At 36.4% G+C, this 26277-nt stretch overlaps 1 protein-coding gene across 1 annotated transcript; it reads left to right on the top strand.

The window, feature by feature from the left end:
* The first annotated feature begins 10013 nt into the window (after positions 1 to 10013).
* Positions 10014 to 17759, top strand: LOC128559858 (uncharacterized). Its single transcript, XM_053552629.1, has 7 exons — positions 10014 to 10151; positions 10739 to 10901; positions 11881 to 12091; positions 12588 to 12762; positions 13850 to 13963; positions 15614 to 15722; positions 17549 to 17759. Exons 1-6 carry the CDS (start codon positions 10046 to 10048, stop codon positions 15712 to 15714), a joined length of 870 nt encoding a protein of 289 aa, XP_053408604.1. The 5' UTR covers positions 10014 to 10045; the 3' UTR covers positions 15715 to 15722; positions 17549 to 17759.
* Positions 17760 to 26277: the final 8518 nt, after the last annotated feature.

Raw genomic sequence — 26277 nt, forward strand, 5'->3', positions numbered from 1 at the left:
CTTACATACCATTAAAACTTTCATTCATAGAACTCTTTGCAAATTGTGCTTTCATTGTGAATATATTCCAGATGTATATAGAACGTTGTATATAATCTTGTTATTCTGTTTCATACGATCATGTATATATTTTCTTATTAATGTTGGTTGAATTTTTTCTGTGACATTGAATTCTTGTGAAGCTTTCTTGTGTTCAGAAAACAGTTTTGCTATTTTGGTAGTTTTTTAAGATTAAAACGACTTAAAATGTTCTGATGCAAAGTTGATGGATATAAAGTTTTGTTTTATATGCAGTTAAGAATTAGAAAAAAACAGTTGTGACATTGAATTCTTCTACCCCTGTTATAAGCGTTTTATATGTTTATAAGATATTAATTTAAGGAAAGGGAATATATTATCAGAACTGTTAAAGAAATATAACTTCAGTAGGACACTGGGAATTTTAGTATAATAAATAAAAAATGGAAGAAAGTACTTCAAATATTTTTCTCTAGCATACAATTAACAAAAGTAAGTTATTGTTCTGTTTAATTTCTATCTTATAACGATAATCATGATGTTGATTATATACTTGCTGTACTGTGCTACAAGGTTGTAATATTATGCAGGGAGAAAGATGCTTTTTTTGTCCCATTACATTATTTGATACCTGGGACATTTTAAAAACGGCTTACTTTGAAAACACTCATTTTTTTTATAGGGGTCTAATTTTTGTTGCAAAATTTAACCCCAGTGAAGTAGTAAAATTTCTATTCATTTTATTTTCAAAGGTCAAAATCTATGAGCTTATATCTCTACGAAATAGCTGTTTGGGTCAAAACAATGAAGTTTCATGCTCAAGAAAATAAATTGACTTACTTACAGGTTGCAAATGTTTGAATGGTAAAGTTAGGAGACAGAGGATATTAAAGAACTCTTCTTTCTCATTTTAAAACAGTTTCCACATGTATTCAGATAAATGTGTTATTGTTTTACTGAAAAGGATAAATTTCTCCAAATACTTGAATGGGGTTGGGGCGGGGGCGGGTGGGGGTGGATACATTTATTCTCAGCTATCTTAATTACATTACAAAAAAGAAAAAAATCTCAAAGCATATATGTTGAAGGCATTCAGTTAAACTATCACTTTAATTTACAATTTTTCTTTTCAGTTTGATCATTTTAATAGCGTTCGTCAGCAAAATTTGCAGTCATAAGCATATTTTGCATTTTTGGCTGGCTCGATATACTCCCTCTTAGTTTGTCTTAAGGAATTTCGATTTCAGTTCGTAATGAAAGAAAAAAGTTGATTCCTTGTGATTCTAATTGTTTGATATGTATATACAGTGTAGTTGGCAGTATTGTATAGTGTATATAAAGTGAATCTCTGATTTTCATCTTGTAGAAATGAGGATATCCTATACACGTGATATAAGGCATTGATTGGTACGTGCCGTAAACTGTACTGGTGTCAGTGCCCGTGATATTTCCCTGTTATAACGGTTTGGACCACAATTTCATAGCTGTGTTAAATACAATTGTTGTTGTATGAATTAATGTATAGATGGCTGCTTTGTAACAAAATTATTTCCTAGTTAAATGGCATGCTAAGTTACTGTTTTCATTATATAAATTAATGGTGATCATGTTAAGAAATGGTTCAGATCATATGTTGTTGTTGGTGTGGGTTTTGCAAGTTACAAAGCTTTCATCAAAATTCACAGTAGTTTTTACCAGCCTGGAAAGCTCAAAAGAGAGCTTCAACTGACAGTTTCTAAATGTTTCTTTTTTATCTGGTTTATTGTTTCTAATCCAGTCAAACATTGAGAAAATTTTACGTAGTTTCTTTGTACGGCTATTTGTAAGGTTTAATTATAGGTGCTACCTATTTCTGAAACGAGGTGTCCTTAAATATCATTTTGCTTTAATTGGATAAGGGGGATATGCTTATCTGCATGAAATGTGCACAATGTGCTATTAAAGTGTGCCATTGCATTGTGGAAACCAAATTTGCCAGTTTCTTCTATACACTGGGATGATGCATTCAGACAATTTTTGCAGATAAAGTTACCTCCCTTACTCCTTTACTTGCAGTTACATTTTAACATGATTAAAGCAATCTGTGAGCATTTTCTGTTCCAGAGTATTAACTATCACAAGCTTTAACAATTTTCTGTCGGTTACAAAGTTTATTTTTTATTTTTTTTGTATACTGAAGGAAAATGGTATAGAATAATTGTTTTTGCATATTAAGATACTTAACATATGATGACTGTGTTTGTTTCATGGAGAAAGGTTGAAAAAAGCAATTTTCTTGATGTGTTTATAAATAGGAGTTTATTGGAATATTTCATGCTTAACTTTGCTTACTTGCTTCATTGAATTAAGTACACCACGGTAGTTTTTGTTTTGCAATGTTTGTTGTTAATGCAAGCAGTTTATATCTCTATCTTCTTAGGTTTGCATGGTCCGTTGCAAACCTTGAAACTTTGCTCAAGGCCGCTGTTTTCAATAAATTGGGCTATAGCAGTATTTTAAAATCACCATTTTGATGCCTGAAAAGGGGCTTGACCTGGAGAAATGTATTTCAGTTATGTTTTACTAGAGATAAAGATCCTTCTAAAAGTTAGTAAAGCTTTTATTTTGTGACGTAGGTGTGTGTGATACCAATATAATATAAACACTTGTATTCAGTGTAGCCAGTCGGTAAAAATGTTTTTGTCACTACCAGTAAAAAAAACCCAAAAAACTTGCCTGCTCAACAATGAATACACAGGTACATTTGCTATATTGTAACTTATTCAAATTACTGTTTTATATAGAAACTTTACTGCTATGGAAAACTTCTCTATATCTAGAAATGATAGGAATAATCTATATATCAGCATATTTACTTGACATAGCTGAATAAATATTGCATCATGGCCCTTTTGTTTCTTGAAATGAAGAATTTTTCCCTGGAATTTTATCAGCAGATGTGGCTGGTACTAGCTTAAAATTCCAAACAATGTGTTTTGAACAAAATCATGTTAATATAGTTCCAGTTTTTGAAATGGAGTTTTTAAGTTTCTATACCATTGTGATTTAAGTAAATACATATTTGAATCTTTACAACCTTAAAGTGCTATTCTGTGCAGATAACTATGTTTGCAATACATTTTTATTTTCAGACATGTTCATAACCCTTAAACTTACCTTGATATGTTTTGTATTAAATTTTGCATCAAGTTTAATCGATTGAAGTATGGAATTTATCACATGAAAAGTGTCGCATGAAAAAGTAACTTTAAACTTCTTGTAATATCTTCTTTATTTATACTTTTGGAAACATGTAGTTACGTAGAGATTTTAGTAATTAAAAGTTTAGTTTAAAAAATGTTCAGATTTATACAAATATGTTTCAGAAATGGTTTCAGAAACTTTTTCATGAGATGCAGTTCAGTCAATGTATTTCATTCATTATGCTTAACATTCTATCCATTTTGCTCTTTCCTATTTCTGGTATAAATATAGAATTAAAAGAACTGAATTGCAATTCGTCTCTTTTGTGATTACATTGCATTACAGCAGGAAGTCTGTTTTCAGGGTTTCTCTCCATCCCGAAATCTATCTTTGTCTGGATAACTCTTACAGTTTCAAGAGATTTGGACTAAACTCCCAGAATGAGGGACTTTGGTGAGTTTCAAATTGTCTCCCTTATTGGATTATGTCCAAGATAATAAAATTGTTAGTAGGTCCCATCATTTGGAATCCTCTGACTTTATCGCTGTGTTGCCTATGAGATATCTCAGTTCTAAGGTATGAGATATCTTGCATTTTTAGCTCACCTGTCACATAGTGACAAGGTGAGCTTTTGTGATCCCCCTTCGTCCGTCTGTCAACAAGTTCTTGTCTGCACGATAGAGGTTTCATTTATGATTTTATTTTAACCAAACTTGCACACAACTTGTATCACCATAAGATCTCAGTTCCTTTCTTGAACTGGCCAGATCCCATTATGGGTTCCAGAGTTGTGGCCCCTCAAAGGGCCAAAATTAGCTGTTTTGACCTTGTCTGCACAATAGCAGCTTTATTTACGATTTGATTTTTAGCAAACTTGAACACAACTTGTCTCACCATAAGATCTTGGTTCTTTTCTTGAACTGGCTAGATTTCTTTATGGGTTCCAGAGTTACGGCCCTGGAAAGGGCCAAAATGAGCTATTTTGACCTTGTCTGCACAATAGCAGCTTCATTTATGATCTGAATTTAATCAAACTTGCACAAAACTTGTGTCACCGTAGGATCGCAGTTCCTTTCTTGAACTGGCCAGATCCCGTCATGGGTTCCAGAGTTGTGGCCCCTGGAAGGGCCAGAATTAGCTATTTTGACATTGTCTGCACAATAGCAGCTTCATTTATGATTTGATTTTAACCAAACTTGCACACAACTTGTATCACCACAAGATATTGGTTCCTTTGTTGAACTGGCCAGATTCCATCATGGGTTCCCGAGTTTTGGCCCCTTAAAGGTCCAAAATTTGCTATTTTGGCTTTTGCAGCCATATAGAGACTTCATTTATGGTTTGATTTGATACAAACTTCCAAAATATCTTCAACAACAATAAATCTTGGATTCACTGACGAATCTGTCAGATCCAGTCGTAGGTTCCAGAGTTATTTTATATCTGATTACCTCTCCTTATTGTAATCAAAATGGATTTATATCAGTAAGTACTTATAGGACTTGTTTAAAATTTCATTATTGTCATTAGTTGGACTGAGACAATCAGGGTAGATAACTATGGACTGATTTATGTCAAATTACCTTCCTTTATTTCAAATTAAAATGGGTATATCTCCGTAACTAATGAAGATACTGATCTGAAATTTCATTTATTTCAACAGATGGACTTGGACAATCAGTGAAGATACATATTGACTGAATTTATGACAAATTACCTCCCTTTATTTTTATGAAAATGAATACACCTTAGCAGCTTCTAATGAGACTGGTTTGAAACGTTATTTATGTCTTTAGTCATATTAGATAACTCTTGATTGAACATTTATCAATATGAATACTTTACTAATATATTGTCGTATAGGCTTGTATTCTGTATCTTCTACATGCATATACCAATGCATGATTGCATCCCCTGATGTTAATAAAAATGTATTTATCTCGGTAAATATTTAAAGAACTCGTTTGAAATTTCATTATTGTCTAGTTGGACTGAGACAATCAGGGTAGACGGATTTGGACTGATTTTATGTCAAATTACCTCCCTTTGTTTCAAATTAAAATGGGTGTATCTCGGTAACCAATGAAGATACTGATTTGAAATGTCATTTGTGCCATCAGATGGACTCGGGCAATCAGTGTAGATAACTTTTGACTGAATTTATGACAAATTACCTCCCTTTATGTTATGTAAACGAATATATATCAGCAACATCTAATGAGATTGGTTTTAAATGTTATTTCAGTCTTCCAGGCAAAGGAATAGTCATGTTAGTACAAAAATGCAGCATTTGAGCCTAGGACCCTCAAACTTGGTATGGAAATTGGCCCTGACTAGGTCAAAAGGGACTGTTATAAGAAAATGTTTATCCTGTTGATATTTAATGTGTATGCCTATGTGCTCTATGGCAGAACTCGATCATATCATTTAGAGCAATGGTACTCGGGTGAGCGATACAGGGCCATCATGGCCCTCTTGTTGGCCAATAGAGCTAAAAATAGGGGGAAAACCCTTTAAACCACTTCTCATGAACCACTCGATGGATCTTCATCAACCACATATGTACAATCATTTTAAGGCCCTCAAATAGTGGCACATGAACTGCTTTATGTTTCTGTATGTTCAACCATCGCGAGTGAGTGAGTCATAAATATATTCTATATTCGTGGTCAAATAGGCAAGGTCAGGTCTGTAGCATCACTCAGTTTTGTTCAAATGAGGTCGCTCTTTTATGGACCACTAGAGCTAAAAACAACAAAAAAACTGAAAATACTTAGGAAGTCCTAGATCAATCTTCATCAAACTTCATCTGTAGCATAATTGCAAGGTCCCCTCTCAATTTTATTATGCCGCCCTTCAAAGAAGGAGGAGTATACTGTTTTGCAGATGTCTGTCGGTCGGTATGTAGACCAATCCGTTTCCGGATGATAACCCGTGAACGCTTGGGCCATAAGTGATAGGGAGGTTGGTCATAACCAGCAGATGTCCCCTACATATTTTGAGATCAATAGGTCAAAGGTCAAGATGACAGTGACCCGAAACAGTTAAACCGTTTCCAGACGATAACTCGAGAACGCTTGGGCCTAGAATCACGAAACTTGATAGGGAAGTTGATCATGATCAGCAGATGATCCCTATTGATTTTGAGGTCAGTGGGTCAAGGTCACAGTGACCCGGAACAATTTAACGGTATCTGGATAATAACTCAAGAATGCTTGGGCCTAGGATCATGAATGTTGATAGGGAGGCTGATCATGACCAGCAGATGACCCCTATTGATTTTGAGGTCAGTAGGCCAAAGGTCAGGCACAGTGACCCGGAACAGTAAAACCGTTTCCAGACGATAACTTGAGAACGCTTGGGCCTAGGATCACGACACTTGATAGGGAAGTTGATCATGATCAGCAGATGACCCCTATCGATTTTGAGGTCATCAGGTCAAAGGTCAAGGTCACAGTGACCCGGAATAAACGGTATCTGGATGATAACTCAAGAACGCTTGGGCCTAGGATCATGAAAGTTGATAGAGAGGTTGGACATGACCAGCAGATGACCCCTATTGATTTTGAGGTCAGTAACCCAAAGGTCAAGGTAACAGTGACCCGGAACAGTTAAACCGTTTCCGGACGATAACTTGAGAACGCTTGGGCCTAGGATAGGGAGGTTGATCATGACCAGCAGACGACCCCTATTGATTTAGAGGTCAATAGGTCGACGGTCAAGGTCACTTGACCCAGAACAGTAGAACTTTTGTGTACAGTGACCAAATAATTTCTGTTCCTTGTGCAATTTCTGAATGCATCGGGTGTGTGTGGGGGGTTGGGGGGAGGGGGTTGCATTTCGTGTTCTACGAGCTCTTGCACAAGTGGGAACTCGTGCGGCCCATAGGGCTAATAAAAGAACTACCTTTTAACAACTTCTCATTAATCACTCAAAGGATATTCATCAAACTTGGTCTTTATCGCAATTATAAAATCCTCTCGAATTTGTTCAAATGGGGTCGCTTGATGGATCTTCATGAAACTTTATCTGTAGAACCATTGTAAGGTACTCTTAAATTTGCTTCAAATGGGGACACTTTGTCCGTTTTAGGGACCACTAGGAAAACAGAAATACACTTTATCAATGTCACCGCCTGGTAGATCCTCATCTGCCTTGGTCTATAGCATCTTGATTAGGACCGCTCTCAATTTTGTTAAAATAGGGTCGCTTGTCCCCTTTTAGGGACCACTAGAGCTAAGAATATAAATATCTATAAACAAGTTTTTCTCATGAACTGCTCGATGGATCTTCAACAAACTTTGTCTGTAGTATTATTGTAAGGTCCTCTCAAATTTGTACAAATTTGGGCATTTGGCTCCTTTTAGTACCCGCTACACGTAAGCATACTGTTAGAAATACATTTGTATGTTAAAATAACTTGATGGATCTTCATAAAACTTTGTATGTAGCATCATTATAAGATCTTCTTGATTTTGTACAAATGGGGATGCTTGGACCTTTTTAGGGATTGTAAGGTCCTCTTTAAAATATTACAGGTGGGGGCATTTGGCCCCTTTTAGGGAGTAGCTAGAACTAAAAATAGAAAAAAAGCTTTAAACGACTTCTTCAAAAATAACGAAGTTCCAGTCGGACCAAGTGGTCTAAGCTGTTGATCTGTGGTGTCTCCAAATACACGAATTCTGAATTTCGTTAAAATGGTTTCCTTAAAAAAAACTTCTTCTGTATATGGCAAAATGACACTATTATCTTAGACCTTTCGGATCATCTCAAGAATTAATAGGAATTTAAACCTACTACACCCCTCTTAAAATCAAGGAAAATTGGACTTTATTCCTTAGGTCCAACACATGCTATACACTCGTTTCAGTACTTTAATATAATTTGACTATGTTTTCATATAGATCAACATTTCGGGCGCAGAGCCCGGCTAAAGTGCCTGTCAGTGATTGAGTTTTAGGAGAAAAAGCAGATCAATTACGCTTATTGTCATTTTGTTGAAGAAAGCATACTGCTTCTTTCGAACCTGCCTCGAAAAGTAAATGACTCACAAATGCTCTTTTTAGCTACTTGCATGTACTCATTGATTTCTCTGAGAATTAATTTTTAAAATTTAAAATATTGAAATTAATACACATTGTACAAAGATACCCCAAAATTTTAACAAATGGACAGGGCTATACACCTACCACCTAAATTTTTTTTTCAAAGTCATTTTTATACGCCGAATATTCGCTTCTGTTGTTTATTGATTTCTTTTAGTAATTAAACTAGATGCCCACGGGCAACATGTCGAGCCCTTCAGCTGTCAAAAGGACTGGGAGTTGCACACGACACTCTGTCGCATTGAGGTAAACATTTATGCCAAATAAAAAAAAGATTGCAAAAAAAAATTCTAAGTCCACACAAAAATCCTTGCCAGTAGAGATAGGTCAAAATACACCTCAAAATCGGATGTAACATGCATGTTGTACTACAGAAAAGTGGTCTTGAATTTTCCCTACGACCAGTAATAAAAAAAGTTACAATATAAGCTATTTAAAGTAACAACAAAGGGAAGTAATTCTAGGTTCTTGCGCATGACACTCCATCTCATGATGGTGAACAATTGTGCCAAGTTACATCAAAATCCCTCTATGCATGAAAAAGAAATGCTCCGGACAAAGTCATTCTTGTATCTGACATTTGACCTCTAAATGTGACCTTGACCTCAGATCTAAGGACCTGGTTCTTGTGCATGACACTCCGTCTCATCGTGGTGAAAATTTGTGCCAAGTTACATCAAAATCCCTCCATCCATGAAGAAGAAATGTTCTGGACAAAGTTGTCATTCTTGTATCATTTGACCTCTAAGTGTGACCTTACCCTTAGACCTAGGGATCTGATTCTTGCGCATGACACTCTGTCTCATGATGGTGAACAATTGTGCCAAGTTACATTAAAATCCCTCCTTGCATGAAGAAGCAATGCTCCGGACAAAGTCGTTATTGAGTTTGACCTTTGACCTCTAAGTGTGACCTTGACCTTTGAGTTAGGAACTTTGGGGTTTGCGCATGACACTCCGTCTCACTGAGGTTAACATTCATGCCAAATATAAACAAGATTGCTCCATGCATGTCAAAGTTATGGTCCGGACAAACAAATCCGGACGCACGCACGCACATACACCGAACAGCCATTTGGACAATTATGTCTTCGCTTCCGCAAGCGGGCTCGACAAAAATGATATCAAATCTCTTTGATCAAGGGTACCCAACTTTTTTTTAATCGAGCCGGGGCCATAATTCGAAGCTGCTCCTCTGCCACCTATAGATCACAGAAAGAAAAACAGAAAAGAAAATGGACAATGCGCCTGTCTGAGCACAATAAAATAATTCCGTGCAAGAAACTGGACTGACTTCATCTGAATCATTATCCGTAAAGGCGTTTGCTTTTGAAGAACCACAATAGTTGCCGCTTTAAAATTGGAGCGATTTCGCGATTGTAATAATTATATACGATGTCTCAAAGTCCAGATAAAATTGCTAACAATTATCTGTATATAAAAGGGTCAAAAGAGCAAGAACTGAAATAATTTTAAAATACGGAACTGAACAAGTGGAGTTGGGGAGGTGTGACTATAAATTTCGCGGTTTCGGGCAAAACGTTACTGAAATGGTGGGTATCAAATTAAAATAAATTTCTTTCTTTTTCTTTATCGCGGTTTGATGCATCCCCGAAAACAGGTCCCTCACGAAAGTATAGACGCCGTTGCTTGATTTCGTCAGGTCTTATCTCAAGATGTTCTATAAATGTCCAGTCACGAGGTGAGGTTCAATTACTAGTAACACTGGCATAAACAACAATGTTGGCGCTTGTGGTTATTCTCTGTTTATTTCAACAAGGGTTTGGTTCTTCAATAGAAGTACGACAAGATGAATTGCCAGGTCTAGAACCAGATGCATTAGACGGTATGTCATTTTCCTTCAGTCTTGAATTCATTTAATCAAACGTTACCTAACAAGTGAATCGCCAGGTCGAAAATGGCCATATCTCTTTATTTTCTAAATTCATACATTGTGCTTTTCTGATTGTGAGATTTATTCTTGTCCGGACTGTATCTTTGAAATACATGGAACAATCATATTTGTGACTGGCAAAAAATATACACATTGACGCGAGATTTTGAGCTCAAAGCCCATGCAGAGCCTTATCTCAAAAATGAAGGTCACACTTGAGTCTCAAATATATGGCATGCACAGAACACATGTATGTTTAACTGACAGGTATATTTCGTCAAATAATGGGATCGACACTGTTGCCTGTTGGCTCTTTATCAGAAGGGAGACAATCATCCTAAATGCTGGAAATAATAGCAAACTTTACAAGCCTTTCACTTTTCTAAAATATAGGCTCGAAGTAGTACAAACCGGCATAACGGTCCTAATTAGCAATTATTATATCTGATTTGCTTGACCGCCGACTATATCCAAGATAATTTTGAAAAATCAGAATGAAAATGGCATTTAACACTACTGTTATTGTTATTCTATTGCAGCTTTCCTGGTACCGTTTCGAGAGTCGGTTTTACACCGCGTTGCTGTAGGATGGAACCATACAATCACGGACAGTGCCAAACTTAAAGTGGACATGCAGAAATGCAGTAACCAGATCAAAGCTACGGTAGAACACTGTAAAACATGCGCAGCAAATGCATGTCAGTTAGTACAGATACTTGTTTTATTGCGCTGCGGTCCTAAATCACTTGATATCAAAGATTACCATGAATTATTTTTTCGTACTTTTAGAACATTATTTCATATTGGTAATTATTGAATGACATGTCAAAAATCAACTAATGCCACTATACAATTTCATGCCTCCATCCATGTTTGAAAATGTCACAAAATACACATAAATATGTAGAATTTATAAATCGAGCGAATTTGTTTATTAAAAGAAACAAAGGTCTATTTATTGACTTTTCACTTACCAGACAATCTATAGTACATGTACTTACAAAGTTCGGTCAGGTTTGAAAAGTGTATCAATACTCCACTTTTGCAATAACAGTGGTAAATTGTAAAACTATTGACTTTTAAAGACAGGATATTTGTTTGGTTCAGTGTAAGATCGAAATGTCTTTCACGAGTGAACACCAGATGCAATATTTTCACGAGTGTGACATAGCCGCGAGTGAAAATGTAAGATATGGTGTTCTTGAATGAAAGATATTTTGATCCAAACAAATTTTCTTTTTATTCCATGTTTTGACTAAATTTACCTGTTTTATAGTTTTTTTACCAGTGAAAAATATATTTGATATTTTTTTTTACAGTGAAAATACAAGAAATATTCTACTTTAATATTTCGATAATTCACTGAAAAACATGAAATAAACTGTGTTGTTATCGTAAAATGGAAAAAAATGATGATGATATTATCCAATTTTGTCGAAATTTCTAAATCATTGCCAACATCCTGCGCGGAAGGTACAAATATGCCTAATTTATTAATAGTAGATTTTCCTCTCTAATTTTGTGCTCATACATAAAATATTATCAGAGCAAAAAGGGTTTTTGTTATATTAAAATATTTAGGTCTATAAACCGAAATACACCGAAATCTAGAGAAACCAAATGAGGATAGGGATGACGCTGTTATGCAAGGAAATATAGTTCCAAATAATATTCTTTACAGACAACAACGTCAAACTGTCAGCCACTCACCCACCTTCAAAGACTATCTGAATCTAGCGGTACAGCTTGTTAACCCGGTGCAGTATCTGAAGGAACCTCTTAATGAGATAGGAGACAAGTTTGGGGATCTTATTGACCTCCTAGGATCTAGAAGCGATTCCTTCATTGACTCAATGAGCGCCCTTGGAAAACACGTTGGCGGAGCTTTTCAAGTATGTGAGAACGCATGAGCTGCATAATATCCACTTAAAAAGTTGTATTAGTTTTTTATTCATTGTATACATGTATCTATATTTAGAGAGGAAAGGCAAAGACGTACGTAGTGGTGAGTTTATTGTTAAACATATATACATACATATATACTTTGTTGCCATTTGGGTTACGTTTGTTGAATTAACAGTTGTGCATACTATGTTCCCCCTCCTCTACAATTTTTTTTTCAATATCATGAATTTTCAGCTGTTTTCATAAGCCTTAAAAAGTAGCGGTCATTTTTATGCGGTAAGCTAGACACATAAGTTTGCAAAGGACAACCGTGAGCTAATTAGCTTTCTGTCCAACTCCCTTATAACAATTGTATATTATTCATGTAATGACTTGAACAAATAAAATATGTTTAAACCAAGCTAGACACTACCGTTCGCATTAGGCCTATGTATGTTATAGGGATACAGCGCAGCAGTATACGTGTTCATGAATATATTTTAGGATGCTTTTCATGGTGTGGAGTCTGGATTTAACGCTGTTAAGGAGCAGCTTGCTTCTGTCGGCGGTACAGTTATCGGTGGAATAACTGACGTCGGGAATACAATCGGTGATAAGGTCTCCAGTGCTGGCCATGCCATAGAACACGCGGGACACAGCATCATCCACAGTATCGGAAGTAAACTATACAATACACATGACAATGGTTATATCAGTAATATACCATACATTTATTAAACGGCTAGCCAGTCAATAGCCAAAACGATTTGACCGAGGTACGACGCCGACAGTGGTCAAAATTGTTAGCCCGAGGTAAATAGTTTTGACTATAGGCCGGCAAACCCGTCAGTAAGTGTTTTACTAGTATTTCATGTTATCATGTAGCCTGGGAATCCAGTCTGACAATTTTTAACTTTTTTAATACCAGCAAATTGAAAGCCTGGGGAAACCTATTTTCCGACCGCAGCGCCACCTATATTACACCCGAAATATGCGGGTGTTTGATAAAGAACGATAACTTCTGAAAGCAATATACCATGGCTAAAAATAGAAACGGAATTCTCACGGAAAAGACAGATCGGAATCGTGTACTTCCGAAGGTTTCCGAACATTTCCGGGTCATAGACAAATACCAGTTTGTACCTCCCATAGCCTTTCCAGCAAGTTGTAACAACTTTTAAATATATCAGTATAAACTTTTTGCGTCATAGCTATCAAAAAGTTATATTAATGCAGACCTAGTTATCTACGGAAATTGCCGAATTTTTGACATCATTGCCTCGTTTCCGTTTCAAACGTCACATGTTAATTAGGCTAATTATAGAAAATCGATAATCAGTACTTACATGGAAACTCCTTCAGATTTCCCCAGGCGTTGATAATATCAGAAACTCGATGAATGCCAATTAACACTAATTAGCGCAAATTAAGTGATCTTTAATGCATAGGTATTATGTATGATTTCTTCTGACAAAGCACAAATATTATCAACGGCTTCCCAGGCTAGTTATCATGTTATCAGTGACGAAACTGCACAATTTTTTTGTTTCAAGTTTTGACTATAGACTGGTCATATAGTACACACTATTGACCTGCAGTTTATATAAGGAGTCATGTAATAAATAATGTCAATTCAATACGCACTCTCGTTTTAATTACGAAAATGGTGATATTTCCTCAAAATAATTATAAGAGTTTTTTAACAATATACATAATGAGTTTCTGTTTCTCGTGAATGTGAAAATATTTCTTTTGTTCTATTGTAGGTATCTTTGGCAGAAAACGAGAGACAATAAGTCCCGAGCTGAGGGCATGTATGGCACCATGTCCTGTTTGCAATCCTTTACTCATGCCTGTACAGAGAAACATGATATCCTCAGGTATGTCCTGTTTCCATTTCACTTTATTCATGCATGTACAGAGAAACATGGTTACCGCAGGTATGTCCTGTATCCATATCACTTTACTCATACATGTTCAGAGAAACATGATAACCGCAGGTATGTCCTGTATCCATATCACTTTACTTATACATGTTGGAGAAACATGATAACCGCAGTTATGTCCTGTATTTATTTCACTTTACTTATGCATGTACAGAGAAAAATGATATCCTCAGGTATGACCTGTTTCCATTTCACTTTATTCATGCATGTACAGAGAGACATGATTACCGCAGGTATGTCCTGTATCCATATCACTTTACTCGTACATGTCGGAGAAACATGATAACCGCAGGTATGTCCTGTATCCATATCACTTTACTCATACACGTACAGAGAAACATGATAACCGCAGGTATGTCCTGTATCCATATCACTTTACTCATACATGTCGGAGAAACATGATAACCGCAGGTATGTCCTGTATTTATTTCACATTACTTATGCATGTACAGAGAAAAATGATATCCTCAGGTATGACCTGTTTCCATTTCACTTTATTCATGCATGTACAGAGAAACATGATTACAGCAGGTATGTCCTGTATTCATTTCACTTTACTCATGCATGTACAGAGAAACATGATATCCGCAGGTATGTCCTGTATCCATATCACTTTACTCATACATGTACAGAGAAACATGATTACCGCAGGTATATATGGCACGCTATCATGTGTGCAATAAAAAATGTGATAACCGCAGGTGTATCTTGTACACTGTCAGTTTACAGTCCCCCAGAGAAAGGTAACAAAACAAAGGTACGTGCGGCACAATGTATTGTTTGTAAGCCTTTTCTTTTGAGCAGTAATAAGAAACATGACAATGTACGAGTGAAATATGGTACTCTGTGTTCTCTGTAATCATATACAAATGTACTTAAACCAGTACAGAGAAACATGATAACGAATATAGACGTATGTCACTCTGTCCTGGTAGTACTCATTTACTTGATGTTCTGTTTGTATTACACAGCGATTGAACCTTTGCTGGATAACTTTCTAACCATAATTATATATGTTGGTGCCCTATCCAGTTGTCCATCCCTGACGTCTGTACAGGGAAACATGATATCTGTAAATATGTATTGCAACATGTCATATCATCTATGTAATTCATTACCTAAGCTTGCTGTCCTGTTTGTAATACTTTATGCATGTACAAAGAAAAAGACACGCACGCACGCACGCACGCACGCACGTATGTTCTACCATACCCCTAGGTATACTATGAGAACCATTGAACCCAGTGTGGAAATATACATTGTTCTCATATACATGTACAATCGCTTTTTCTTTCTGCAAGAGGGTAAAACTAAGACTATGATTTTAATCATTAAAGGGAAAGGCAATGTTGTTCTCAAGTTAAATCCATCTGCTAGGATTTCTTAAATCATTTTAAGAAGTGAAAGAATTTTCAAAATCGGTTTAAGACTGAGAAAGTTATGAGCATTTAAATACCTTATCTAAATAATGACTTGTAAATGTATAATCAAGGCAGTCTTGTATGGATGTCGCATTTTCAATGATCAATAAGTAATGAATGATGCTGGCGGCAGCATTGTAAACAGCCAATATTTCTTGAACAGTTTGTGGAGCAGACGTTGTGAAGTTTAACGACACGGTTAGAGCAAATGTGGCCATGATAAAGGGGTCTTTACTGCAGTATCTGACAAAGTCCATCCTGTAGTCACGAAGGTATGGTAGAGTTTTCTTCGGTTTAATGTCCTGTAGTGTTTTTATCCCAGGTGCCCCTCCGTGCATTATTTCATCACGAGCGGGCACCCGGAAGGTCGGTGGTTCTACCCAGGTGCCTGCTCGTGATGAAATAATGCACGGAGTGGCACCTGGGATCTTCCTCCACCATTAAAGCTGGAAAGTCGCCATATGACCTATCATGTATCGGTGCGACGTTAATTCATAAAAAAACCTCACCTGTCACATAGTGACAAGGTCAGCTTTTGTGATCGCCCTTTATCCGTCCGTCCGTCGTCCGTTCACAATTTCTTGTGAACACGATAGAGACCACAGTTTGCAACAATTTTAATCAAACTTGCACACAAGTTGTATTGGCTTAATATCTCGGTTCCTTTCGAAAACTGGCCAGATCCTGTCATGGGTTCTAGAGTTATTGCCCCTTAAAGGGCAAAATTTTTCTATTTTTGGCTTGTGAACATGACAGAGATAACATTTTGCAATCAACTTTAATCAAACTTGCACAGAACTTGTATTGGAATAATATCGCGGTTCCTTTTGAAAACTGGCCAGATCCTATCATGGGTTAGAGAGTTATGGTCCCTTAAATGGCCAAAATTTGATCTTATCATTAAGAGCAATGGTACTCAGGTGAGCGATATAGGGCCATGATGGCCCTCTTGTAATATCTTTATTGATGGAGAAAGAACACGGTGCGCTTCCTGGTATTGTCAGATATGAACGGGCATTTAAGGTAAACCACGGACCTTTCGCAAACTCAGTAATTTACTCCTTCACATGAAAGAATTAATGAAAAGTCTAATAAACTAATTAACAGTTACTGTTGATACCACGTGTAAGTGAATGGTGTCAACACTTAAATTTTCTAAATCAAATATACTGAACAGCAAAAGAAACTATCCACATATATAACTGGTATATTTTTAAATAAAAAAAATAATTTTTCAAATTTGAATTGTTTCTTCATAACAAAATTACACTTGAAGATCTTAACGTGATAAAATTTTAAAATCAATCAACCGTGAAGTCAGTAGTCCCACAATAGCCGTTTGAAAGGCTATATCTTCTGCGCGTCAGTTGCATTGTAACATCCCAGTTGGGCGATCGGGCAAAATATGATTCAGTCGTGCGGTGCAACCAACAATACGTTTTAAACTTTTAAACTGTTTTTTTTTCGAGTAGCCAATTATCAATATTTCCAATGACAATAAAATTTCACAAAGAAAATTGTTAATTACAGGCGCACGTGAATTTCGTGCAAAACGGCTATTGTGGGACTACTGACTTCATGGTTGATTTTTTTTAAAATTTTACACGTGAAGTTCTTCAAGTGTAATGTGATATGAAAAACACAATTTACAATTTATAAATTAAAGTTTTTAAATAAAAAATACCCCAGTTATAAAACTGGATAGTTTCTTTTGCTGTTCAGTATATTAGATGTTAACAATGATACATCCCGCATACGTTTAAAACTTGTATGCACTAGTCTATAGAAAATTCCCCGTCGCATCTTATATATTATTACATTATTCATAATGTAAATTGCCAGTTATTAGTTTGTGCTATTGGTTGGCCTATAGTTCAACATTAAATTTTGCTGTGCTAAAATCAAATCTTGCAGAAAAAATACAAAAATTTATTTGTAATGTCATGTGATAAAATAATTATTGAATGGGCTTTCAAGTTACTTGACCCTTGGTGGATCGGACCTCGAGCAATATTTTTTACTATTGACCAGTAAGTCATTCATTAAGTGTATACTTGTTTAATATTGCGAAATATTCTCACATTTTCTATTTTTACAGGTTGAATTTGACCCGGAGTCTCAGGTTGGTGTGACATACACACGGGTTTACGTGACGGCTAATATAAGAGGCCGTTATGTACGTTACATGTCTGGTGTAACATACGACATGATGAACATGGGATCTTCAGCAAGAAACATGGCAAGGGAATTCTGGGAAAAATGGGAATAGAACTTGTCAAGATATACACACAATATACAGTGTACAGATAGTTCTGTTAATTTTATTATGCTCCCCGCCAGAGAAGCATATAGTCGCCGTTTCGTCCGTCAGTCCCGAAATTCTTGTCGGGAGCATTTCTCAACAACCACTGGTTAGAATTTAGCGAAAGAGATGCGCATATTGTATTCGTGTTCCGGTCGGATGATTTGAGTTATTGCACTTTGATTATTCAACATAAATAGTATACTATAGTACAATTCTTGTTCGGAATATTTCTCAGCAATCACTGGTTGGAATTTTGCCAAACTTCAAAGGAAGCTTCACTATCAAGTGGAGATGCGCTTATTGTTTTCGTGTTCCGGTCGAATGATTTTTCATCGAGTTATTGCCCTTAGATGATTCAACATTATTAAAGTAAAGTACAATTCTTGTCCGAAGTATTTCTCAGCAACAACTGGTTGGAATCTAGCCAACCTTCACAGGAAGCTTAACTATAAGGGAAGATGCCCATACTGTCTTCGTGTTTCGGTCGGATGATTTTTCACCGAGTTATTGCCCTTTGATTATTCAACATTAGTATACCATAGCACAATTCTTGTCAGCAACCACTAGCTAGAATTCATCAAAACTTCATAGGAAGTTTCACTTTCAAGAGATGCGCATATTGTCTAAGTTCCGGTTAGAGGATTTTTTTCACCGAGTTATTGCCCTTTAATTATTCAACATTTGTATAGTAAAGTAACATTTCTTGTCTGGAGTATTTCTAAGCAACCACTTACTGGAATTCATCGAAACTTCATAGGCCGAACGGGATTCACATATTATCTTCAAGTTCCGTTCGGATGATTTTCTCTTCAAGTGATTGCCCTTTGATTATTCAACATTAGTAAACTGTAGCGCCATCCTGGTCAGGAGTATGGAAAATTCATATGATGCTTCACTCTCAAGAGGAGGTGCGCATATACTCTTCCTATCCTGGGAGAATAATATTTTAAAGAGATACTGTCGATTAGTAAACTATATGTGAATTCCACTTGTTAATTTTTAAATACTAGTATGAAATAATCATATTTTGGGAAGCATCCATCGGTCTTGTTTTACTCCTCTTTGTGGCTACATTTCTCACCGACAAGCAGTCACACAACTGCTCTAGTTTTAACTTACATCTCCGACATCTCGAGTTAGTTTATATTTTCGCCTGCTGAAAAGGTCTGGTTGAGAAGGCGTGATCGTGACACCACCGATGCCTTTACTACAAGTGCTTGCTTGACTTTTTTGTCAGTTAACTTCCCACGTTATATGCTCGACTTATATATATATGTCGAAAATGTAGTGTCCCATGGAACATTACTGGACTTCATGGAAGGCATTGCACCCAGACATGACCGTCTGAATTGACTCGAAGACATTCGAGTATGGGGCGAGTGATATAAAGCAGAAATTCAACAGGCTATTATTTAAAGAAGAGGACTATGATGGCCCTGTATCGCCCAACTGTCCTATTTTATATCAGATAACCCAGTGTCAAACTTTAAATAGACTTGATTACCAGGTGTCGTGGATATCAGGAATATACGAGGCCGAAAATTAAGAAGATATTTCTATTATTTAATCTTGTGACCACTGGCACGAGTTTAAGTACAGCAGGTTGGATTTTATATGATTTAACTTGTGACCTAAAAGTCTAACCAAGATGACCCAGTTTCAGACCAGAGTTTTCATTAAGACAAACATTTCGACCTGGTTTCATGAAGACAGACTAGACAGTGAACATCACTATAGAGATCATTTTAATCACTTTGTGATCTTTTCCCCCATAGAATACAATGATTTTAAATGTCTTAGCACTTTCAATTTTCCACAGATTAAAAACCTAGCAGGCCCTGACCGAGGGGGCTTGTGACCCCCTTCCCACATTTGGCTGAGAAGTGACATATGCACCCTACTATTTTTGCAAAGGAATACTATTTTATCACTATTTAGACCCAGAAACGCACCATTTCATGCCTGTATTTCAAAAATGACCAGAAAGAAAGCACCCTGACCCCCCTAAAATGAGGGAAGTACCCTACCAGAGGTTACCATTTCATAACTGTATCAAACAAGAGGGCCATGATGGCCCTATATCGTTCACCTGTTATCATTGCACTTGAGGACATGAAGGTCCTCAGAAGAAATATCCAAGTCCATAGGACAGGAACAACAAAGGAAAGAAAAAAAATTCTTACAAGGTACAGATATGTCAAAATACACCTAAAAATTGGAGGTACAATCCATGTTGTACCACAGAAAAGTGGTCTCGATTTTTCACTATGGCCAATAATAAAAAAGTTACTAAAATAAGCTATTTATAGTAAAGTAAAAGGGAAGTAATTAAAAAAAATTATTGTAAGTGAACAAAAGAAGGATCTTCCAAATAAATATGTTGACATAAATGAAATTTCAGATCAGTATTTTCATTAGTTACGGAGATAAATCAATTTTAATTTAAAACAAGAGGGCCATGATGGCCCTATATCGCTCACCTGTTATCATTGCACTTGAGGACAAGAAGGTCCTCAGAAAAAATATCTAAGTCCAAAGGACAGGAACAACAAAGGGAAGAAATTTAACCAAAAAGAAAAAAAAATCTTACAAGGTATAGATATGTTAAAAAACACCTAAAAATTGGAGGTACCATCCATGTTGTACCACACAAAGCTGGTCTCGTATTTTCCCTACGGCCAATAATAAAAAAGTAACTAAAATAAGCTGTTTATAGTAACGTAAAAGGGAAGTAATTAAAAAAAAAAATATTGTAAGTGGACAAAGAAGGGTCTGCCAAATAAATCTGTTGACATAAATCATGTAATTTCAGATCAGTATCTTCATAAGTTATGGAGATATAACAATTTAAATTTGAAATAAAGGGAGGTAATTTGACATAAAATCAGTCCATAGTTATCTACCCTGATTGTCTCAGTCCAACTAATAACAATAATGAAATTTCAAATAAGTCCTGTAAGTACTTACTGATATCAATCCATTTTGATTACAATCAGGGGAGAGAATCAGATATGAAATAACTCTGGAACATATGATTGGATCTGATTTGTCATGGAATCCAAGATTTATTGTTGCTGAAGATATTTTGGAAGTTTGTATCAAATAAAACCATAAATGAAGTCTCTATATGGCTGCAAAAGCCAAAATAGCCAATTTTGGACCTTTAAGGGGCCATAACACTGGAACCCAAGATGGATTCTGGCAAGTTGAAGAAAGGGAGCAAAATCTTGTGGTGATACAAGTTGTGTGCAAGTTTGGTTAAAATCATATCAAAAATGAAGCTGCTATTGTGCAGACAAGGTCAAAATAGCTAATTTTGGCCCTTTCAGGGGCCATAACTCTGGAACCCATTAAGGGCTCTGGCCGGTTTAAGAAAGGAAATGAGATCTTATGGTGACAGAAGTTTTGTGCAAGTTTGATTAAATTCAAATCATAAATGAAGCTGCTATTGTGCAGACAAGATCAAAATAGCTAATTCTGGCCCTTTCAGGGGCCATAACTCTGGAACCCACAAAGGAATCTCGCCAGTTCAAGAAAGGAACCGAGATCTTATGGTGATACAAGTTGTGTGCAAGTTTGGTTAAAATCAAATCATAAATGAAGCTGCTATTGTGCAGAAAAGGTCAAAATAGCTAATTCTGGCCTTTTCAGGGGCCATCACTCTGGAACCCATAAAGGAATCTGACCAGTTCAAGAAAGGAACCGAGATCTTATGGTGATACAAGTTGTGTGCCAGTTTGGTAAAATTCAAATCATAAATAAATCTGCTTTTGTGCAGACAAGGTCAAAATAGCTAATTTTGGCCCTTTCAGGGGCCATAACTCTGGAACCCAGAATGGGATCTGGCCAGTTCAAGAAAGGAACCGTGATCTTATGGTGATACAAGTTGTGTGCAAGTTTGGTTAAAATAAAATCATAAATGAAACCACTATTGTGCAGACAAGAAATTGTTGACGGACGGACGGACACACGACGGACGAAGGGTGATCAAAAAAGCTCACCTTGTCACTATGTGACAGGTGACCTAATAAAGGGAGGTAATTTGACATACAAGAGGGCCATGATGGCCCTGTATCGCTCACCTGTTACCACTGCACTTGAGGACAAGAAGGTCCTCAGAAAAAATATCTAAGTCCAAAGGACAGTAATAACAAAGGGAAGAAATTTAACCAAAAAGAAAAAAAAATTCTTACAAGGTACAGATATGTCAAAATACACCTAAAAATTGGAGGTACCATCCATGTTGTACCACAGAGAAGTGGTCTCGGTTTTTACCTACGGCCAATAATAAAAATGTTACTAAATATAAGCTATTTATAGTAACGTAAAAGGAAAGTAATTAAAAAAAAAATTATTGTAAGTGAACAAAAGAAGGATCTACCAAATAAATCTGTTGACATAAATCATGAAATTTCAGATCAGTATCTTCATTAGTTACGGAGATATACCCATTTTAATTTGAAATAAAGGGAGGTAATTTGACATAAAATCAGTCCATAGTTATCTAGCCTGATTGGCTCAGTCCAACTAATGACAATAATGAAATTTCAAATAAGTCCTATAAGTACTTACTGATATAAATCCATTTTGGTTACAATCAGGGGAGGTAATCAGATATAAAATAACTGGAACCTACGAATGGATCTGACTTGTCATGGAATCCAAGATTTATTGTTGTTGAAGATATTTTGGAAGTTTGTATCAAATAAAACCATAAATGAAGTCTCTATATGGCTGCAAAAGCCAAAATAGCCAATTTTTTACCTTTAAGGGGCCATAACTCTGGAACCCATAAAGGAATCTGGCCAGTTCAAGAAAGGAACAAAGATCTTGTGGTGATACAAGTGTTGTGCAAGTTTGGTTAAAATCAAATCATAAATGAAGCTGCTATTGTGCAGACAAGCTCAAAATAGCTAATTTTGGCCCTTTCAGGGGCCATAACTCTGGAATCCATTATGGGATCTGGCCGGTTCAAGAAAGGAACCGAGATCTTATGGTGACACAAGTTTTGTGCAAGTTTGATTAAATTCAAATCATAAATGAAGCGGCTATTGTGCAGACAAGGTCAAAATAGCTAATTCTGGCCCTTTCAGGGGCCATCACTCTGGAACCCGTAACGGAATCTGGCCAGTTCAAGAAAGGATCCAAGATCATATGGTGATACAAGTTGTGTGCAAGTTTGGTTAAAATAAAATCATAAATGAAGCTGCTATTGTGCAGACAAGGTCAAAATAGCTAATTCTGGCCTTTTCAGGGGCCATAACTCTGGAACCCATAAAGGAATCTGACCAGTTCAAGAAAGGAACCGAGATCTTATGGTGATACAAGTTGTGTGCCAGTTTAGTAAAAATCAAATTATAAATAAAGCTGCTATTGTGTAGACAAGGTCAAAATAACTAATTTTGGCCCTTTCAGGGGCCATAACTCTAGAACCTGTAATGGGATCTGGCCAGTTCAAGAAAGGAACCGAGATCTTATGGTGATACAAGTCGTGTGCAAGTTTGGTTAAAATAAAATCATAAATGAAACCACTATCGTGCAGACAAGAAATTGTTGACGGACGCACGAGACGGACACACTGACGACGGACGAAGGGTGATCACAAAAGCTCACCTTGTCACTATGTGACAGGTGAGCTAAAAATCAGTCCATAGCTTTCTACTCTGATTGGCTCAGTCCAACTGACAATAATGAAATTTCAAATAAGTCCTAAAAGTACTTACTGATATTAATCCATTTTGACTACAAGCTGGGGAGGTAATCAGATATAAAATAACTCTGGAACCTACGATTGGATCTAATTTGTCATGGAATCCAAGATTTATTGTTGTTGAAGATATTTTGGAAGTTTGTATCAAATAAAACCATAAATGAAGTCTCTATATGGCTGCAAAAACCAAAATAGCCAATTTTGGACCTTTAAGGGACCATAACTCTGGAACTTATGATGAAATCTGGCCAGTTCAAGAAAGGAACTAAGATCTTGTGGTGATAAAAGTTGTGTGCAAGTTTGGTTAAAATCAAATCATAAATGAAATTACTATTGTGCAGACAAGGTCAAAATAGCTAATTTTGGCCCTTTCAGGGGCCATAACTCATGAACCCATTATGGGATCTGGCCGGTTCAAGAAAGGAATCAAGATCTTATGGTGATACAAGTTGTGTGCCAGTTTGGTTAAATTCAAATCATAAATGAAATTGCTATTGTGCAAACAAGATCAAAATAGCTGATTTTTGCCCATTCAGGGGCCATAACTCTGGAACCCATAATGGGATCTGTCCAGTTCAAAAAAGGAACCGATATCTTATGGTGATACAAGTTGTGTGCAAGTTTGGTTAAAATAAAATCATAAATGAAGCTGCTATCGTGCAGACAAGGTCAAAATACCTAATTCTGATCTTTTCAGGGGTCATAACTCTGGAACTCATAATAGGATCTGGCCAGTTCAAGAAAGGAACCAAGATCTTATGGTGATACAAGTTGTGTGCCAGTTTGGTAAAAATCAAATCATAAATGAAGCTACTATTGTGCAGACAAGGTCAAAATACCTAATTCTGATCTTTTCAGAGGCCATAACTCTGGAACCAATAATGGGATCTGACCAGTTCAAGAAAGGAACCAAGATCTTATAGTGATACAAGTTGTGTGCCAGTTTGGTAAAAATCAAATCATCAATAAAGCTGCTATTGTGCAGACAAGGTCAAAATAGCTGATTTTGGCCCTTTCAGGGGCCATAACTCTGGAACCCATACGGGATCTGTCCAGTTCAAGAAAAGAACCGAGATCTTATGGTGATACAAGTTGTGTGCAAGTTTGGTTAAAATAAAATCATAAATGAAGCTGCTATTGTGCAGACAAGGTCAAAATAGCTGGTTTTGGCCCTTTCAGGGGCCATAACTCTGGAACCCATAATGGGATCTGGCCAGTTCAAGAAAGGAACCGAGATCTTATGGTGATACAAGTTGTGTGCAAGTTTGGTTAAAATAAAATCATAAATGAAACCACTATCGTCATAATGGGATCTGGCCAGTTCAAGAAAGGAACCGAGATCTTATGGTGATACAAGTTGTGTGCAAGTTTGGTTAAAATAAAATCATAAATGAAACCACTATCGTGCAGACAAGAAATTGTTGACGCACGCACGGACTGACGAAGGGTGATCACAAAAGCTCACCTTGTCACTATGTGACAGGTCAGCTAAAAATCCACGAGGGGGGTGGGGTTAAACATGGGCGTTGCGCTTCGGCGGTGATGCCTTCGTTCTTGACTGGTTCCCACTGTCAAATATTTCTGGGTCCAGGTCCGAGCTAGAGTAACTTTCGAAGTTCATTATCATTCATACATCACCTTTTATTCAATATCCTCGCAATAATGTGATACTTTCCAATCCAGTTATAGTGGTTCCTTCTGAACACAAAATAACTGCCACTTATACATGTCGTGTCCTCTAACAATAACATTGTGTATACAGTAGTGATAAAAATAATAGAACAATTGTGCGATTTTCATTGACATTACACATATTAATTGGTATTTTATACCATGTTGACTCCAAAACACTTTTTTTCACCATTTGTAAAGGCTGCAAAGAAAGCTTCAAAATTATACATGAACAGAAAGTAAAATCAAAGAGAATACACAAACTATGCCGAGACATTTGATTGGTTCTTTCTTCACATTAAAGCATTGAAACTGACCAATGGTAAAGCTGCATTCTCAAACTGGTTTCCTACCTCATAAAACTTGCAAGCAGCTAGTGGTACCATGAACTAGACAATAAACTGTGACTTGTCAATGTAAGTATTATGTCTTGTGAAAAAAAAGTTGAAGTTGAACAAAAATATTATGCTAACAATCATTCAGTGATGGAATGCTATGTATTTTACAAACAGTAGAAGTTTCAGTGGAATGTTTTTCGTTTTAGACAACAAACTGGCTTATTCTTTTAAATAATGGGAGACAGTTGAAATCATTTTATGGTGAAAGTGAATATGAGTTGATATTTATTTGAATATAAGAGGTGATTATTTTAATGCCACTGCGATGCATTATGTCCAGTACCAGTGAGGTTAAGTGTAGTTTTTCAACAGTATTTCAGTTGTGTAACATCAGTCAATGAACCAAACCAATTTTCCTAAATTCTGTGTCATAAATGACCTGTTCTCTGAAAACTGCCATCTTCAAATGAATCTAAGAGGCATATCTTCTATCAAATCGTCACTGAGAACAAACAGCTCTCCATGGGTATCAAAGTTCATGATTTTGCTAACTCCTTATTGAGCTTAACTGGAAGATATCTGCATCACTATAGCACCAGTTTCTTTCTATTACAAGAGCTGTTTATAAAACAAATACATCCCCTATGACAGCCCGTTACAGATAACTAGGTGTGCACTTTTCAGTCTCAAATGCGTTCTCTAAATTATTGACCTGAATCAGTTTTAAGTTTCAGGATCATGTCACCTTGACCTTTGTCACCGAAGTCATACGGACCAGGAATCACCCTAAAGAAGTTTGACCA

Source organism: Mercenaria mercenaria, chromosome 10 (genome assembly GCF_021730395.1).
Source record: "Mercenaria mercenaria strain notata chromosome 10, MADL_Memer_1, whole genome shotgun sequence".
NCBI classification, from domain to species: domain Eukaryota; kingdom Metazoa; phylum Mollusca; class Bivalvia; order Venerida; family Veneridae; genus Mercenaria; species Mercenaria mercenaria.

Bases quoted from the DNA above. Each gene is read 5' to 3' on its own strand.
- LOC128559858 (XM_053552629.1), top strand. From the start codon at position 10,046: ATGTTGGCGCTTGTGGTTATTCTCTGTTTATTTCAACAAGGGTTTGGT. The intron at 10,902-11,880 runs GTTAGTACAGAT...TATTCTTTACAG, and splicing joins TGCGCAGCAAATGCATGTCA to ACAACAACGTCAAACTGTCA. The intron at 12,092-12,587 runs GTATGTGAGAAC...AATATATTTTAG, and splicing joins ACGTTGGCGGAGCTTTTCAA to GATGCTTTTCATGGTGTGGA.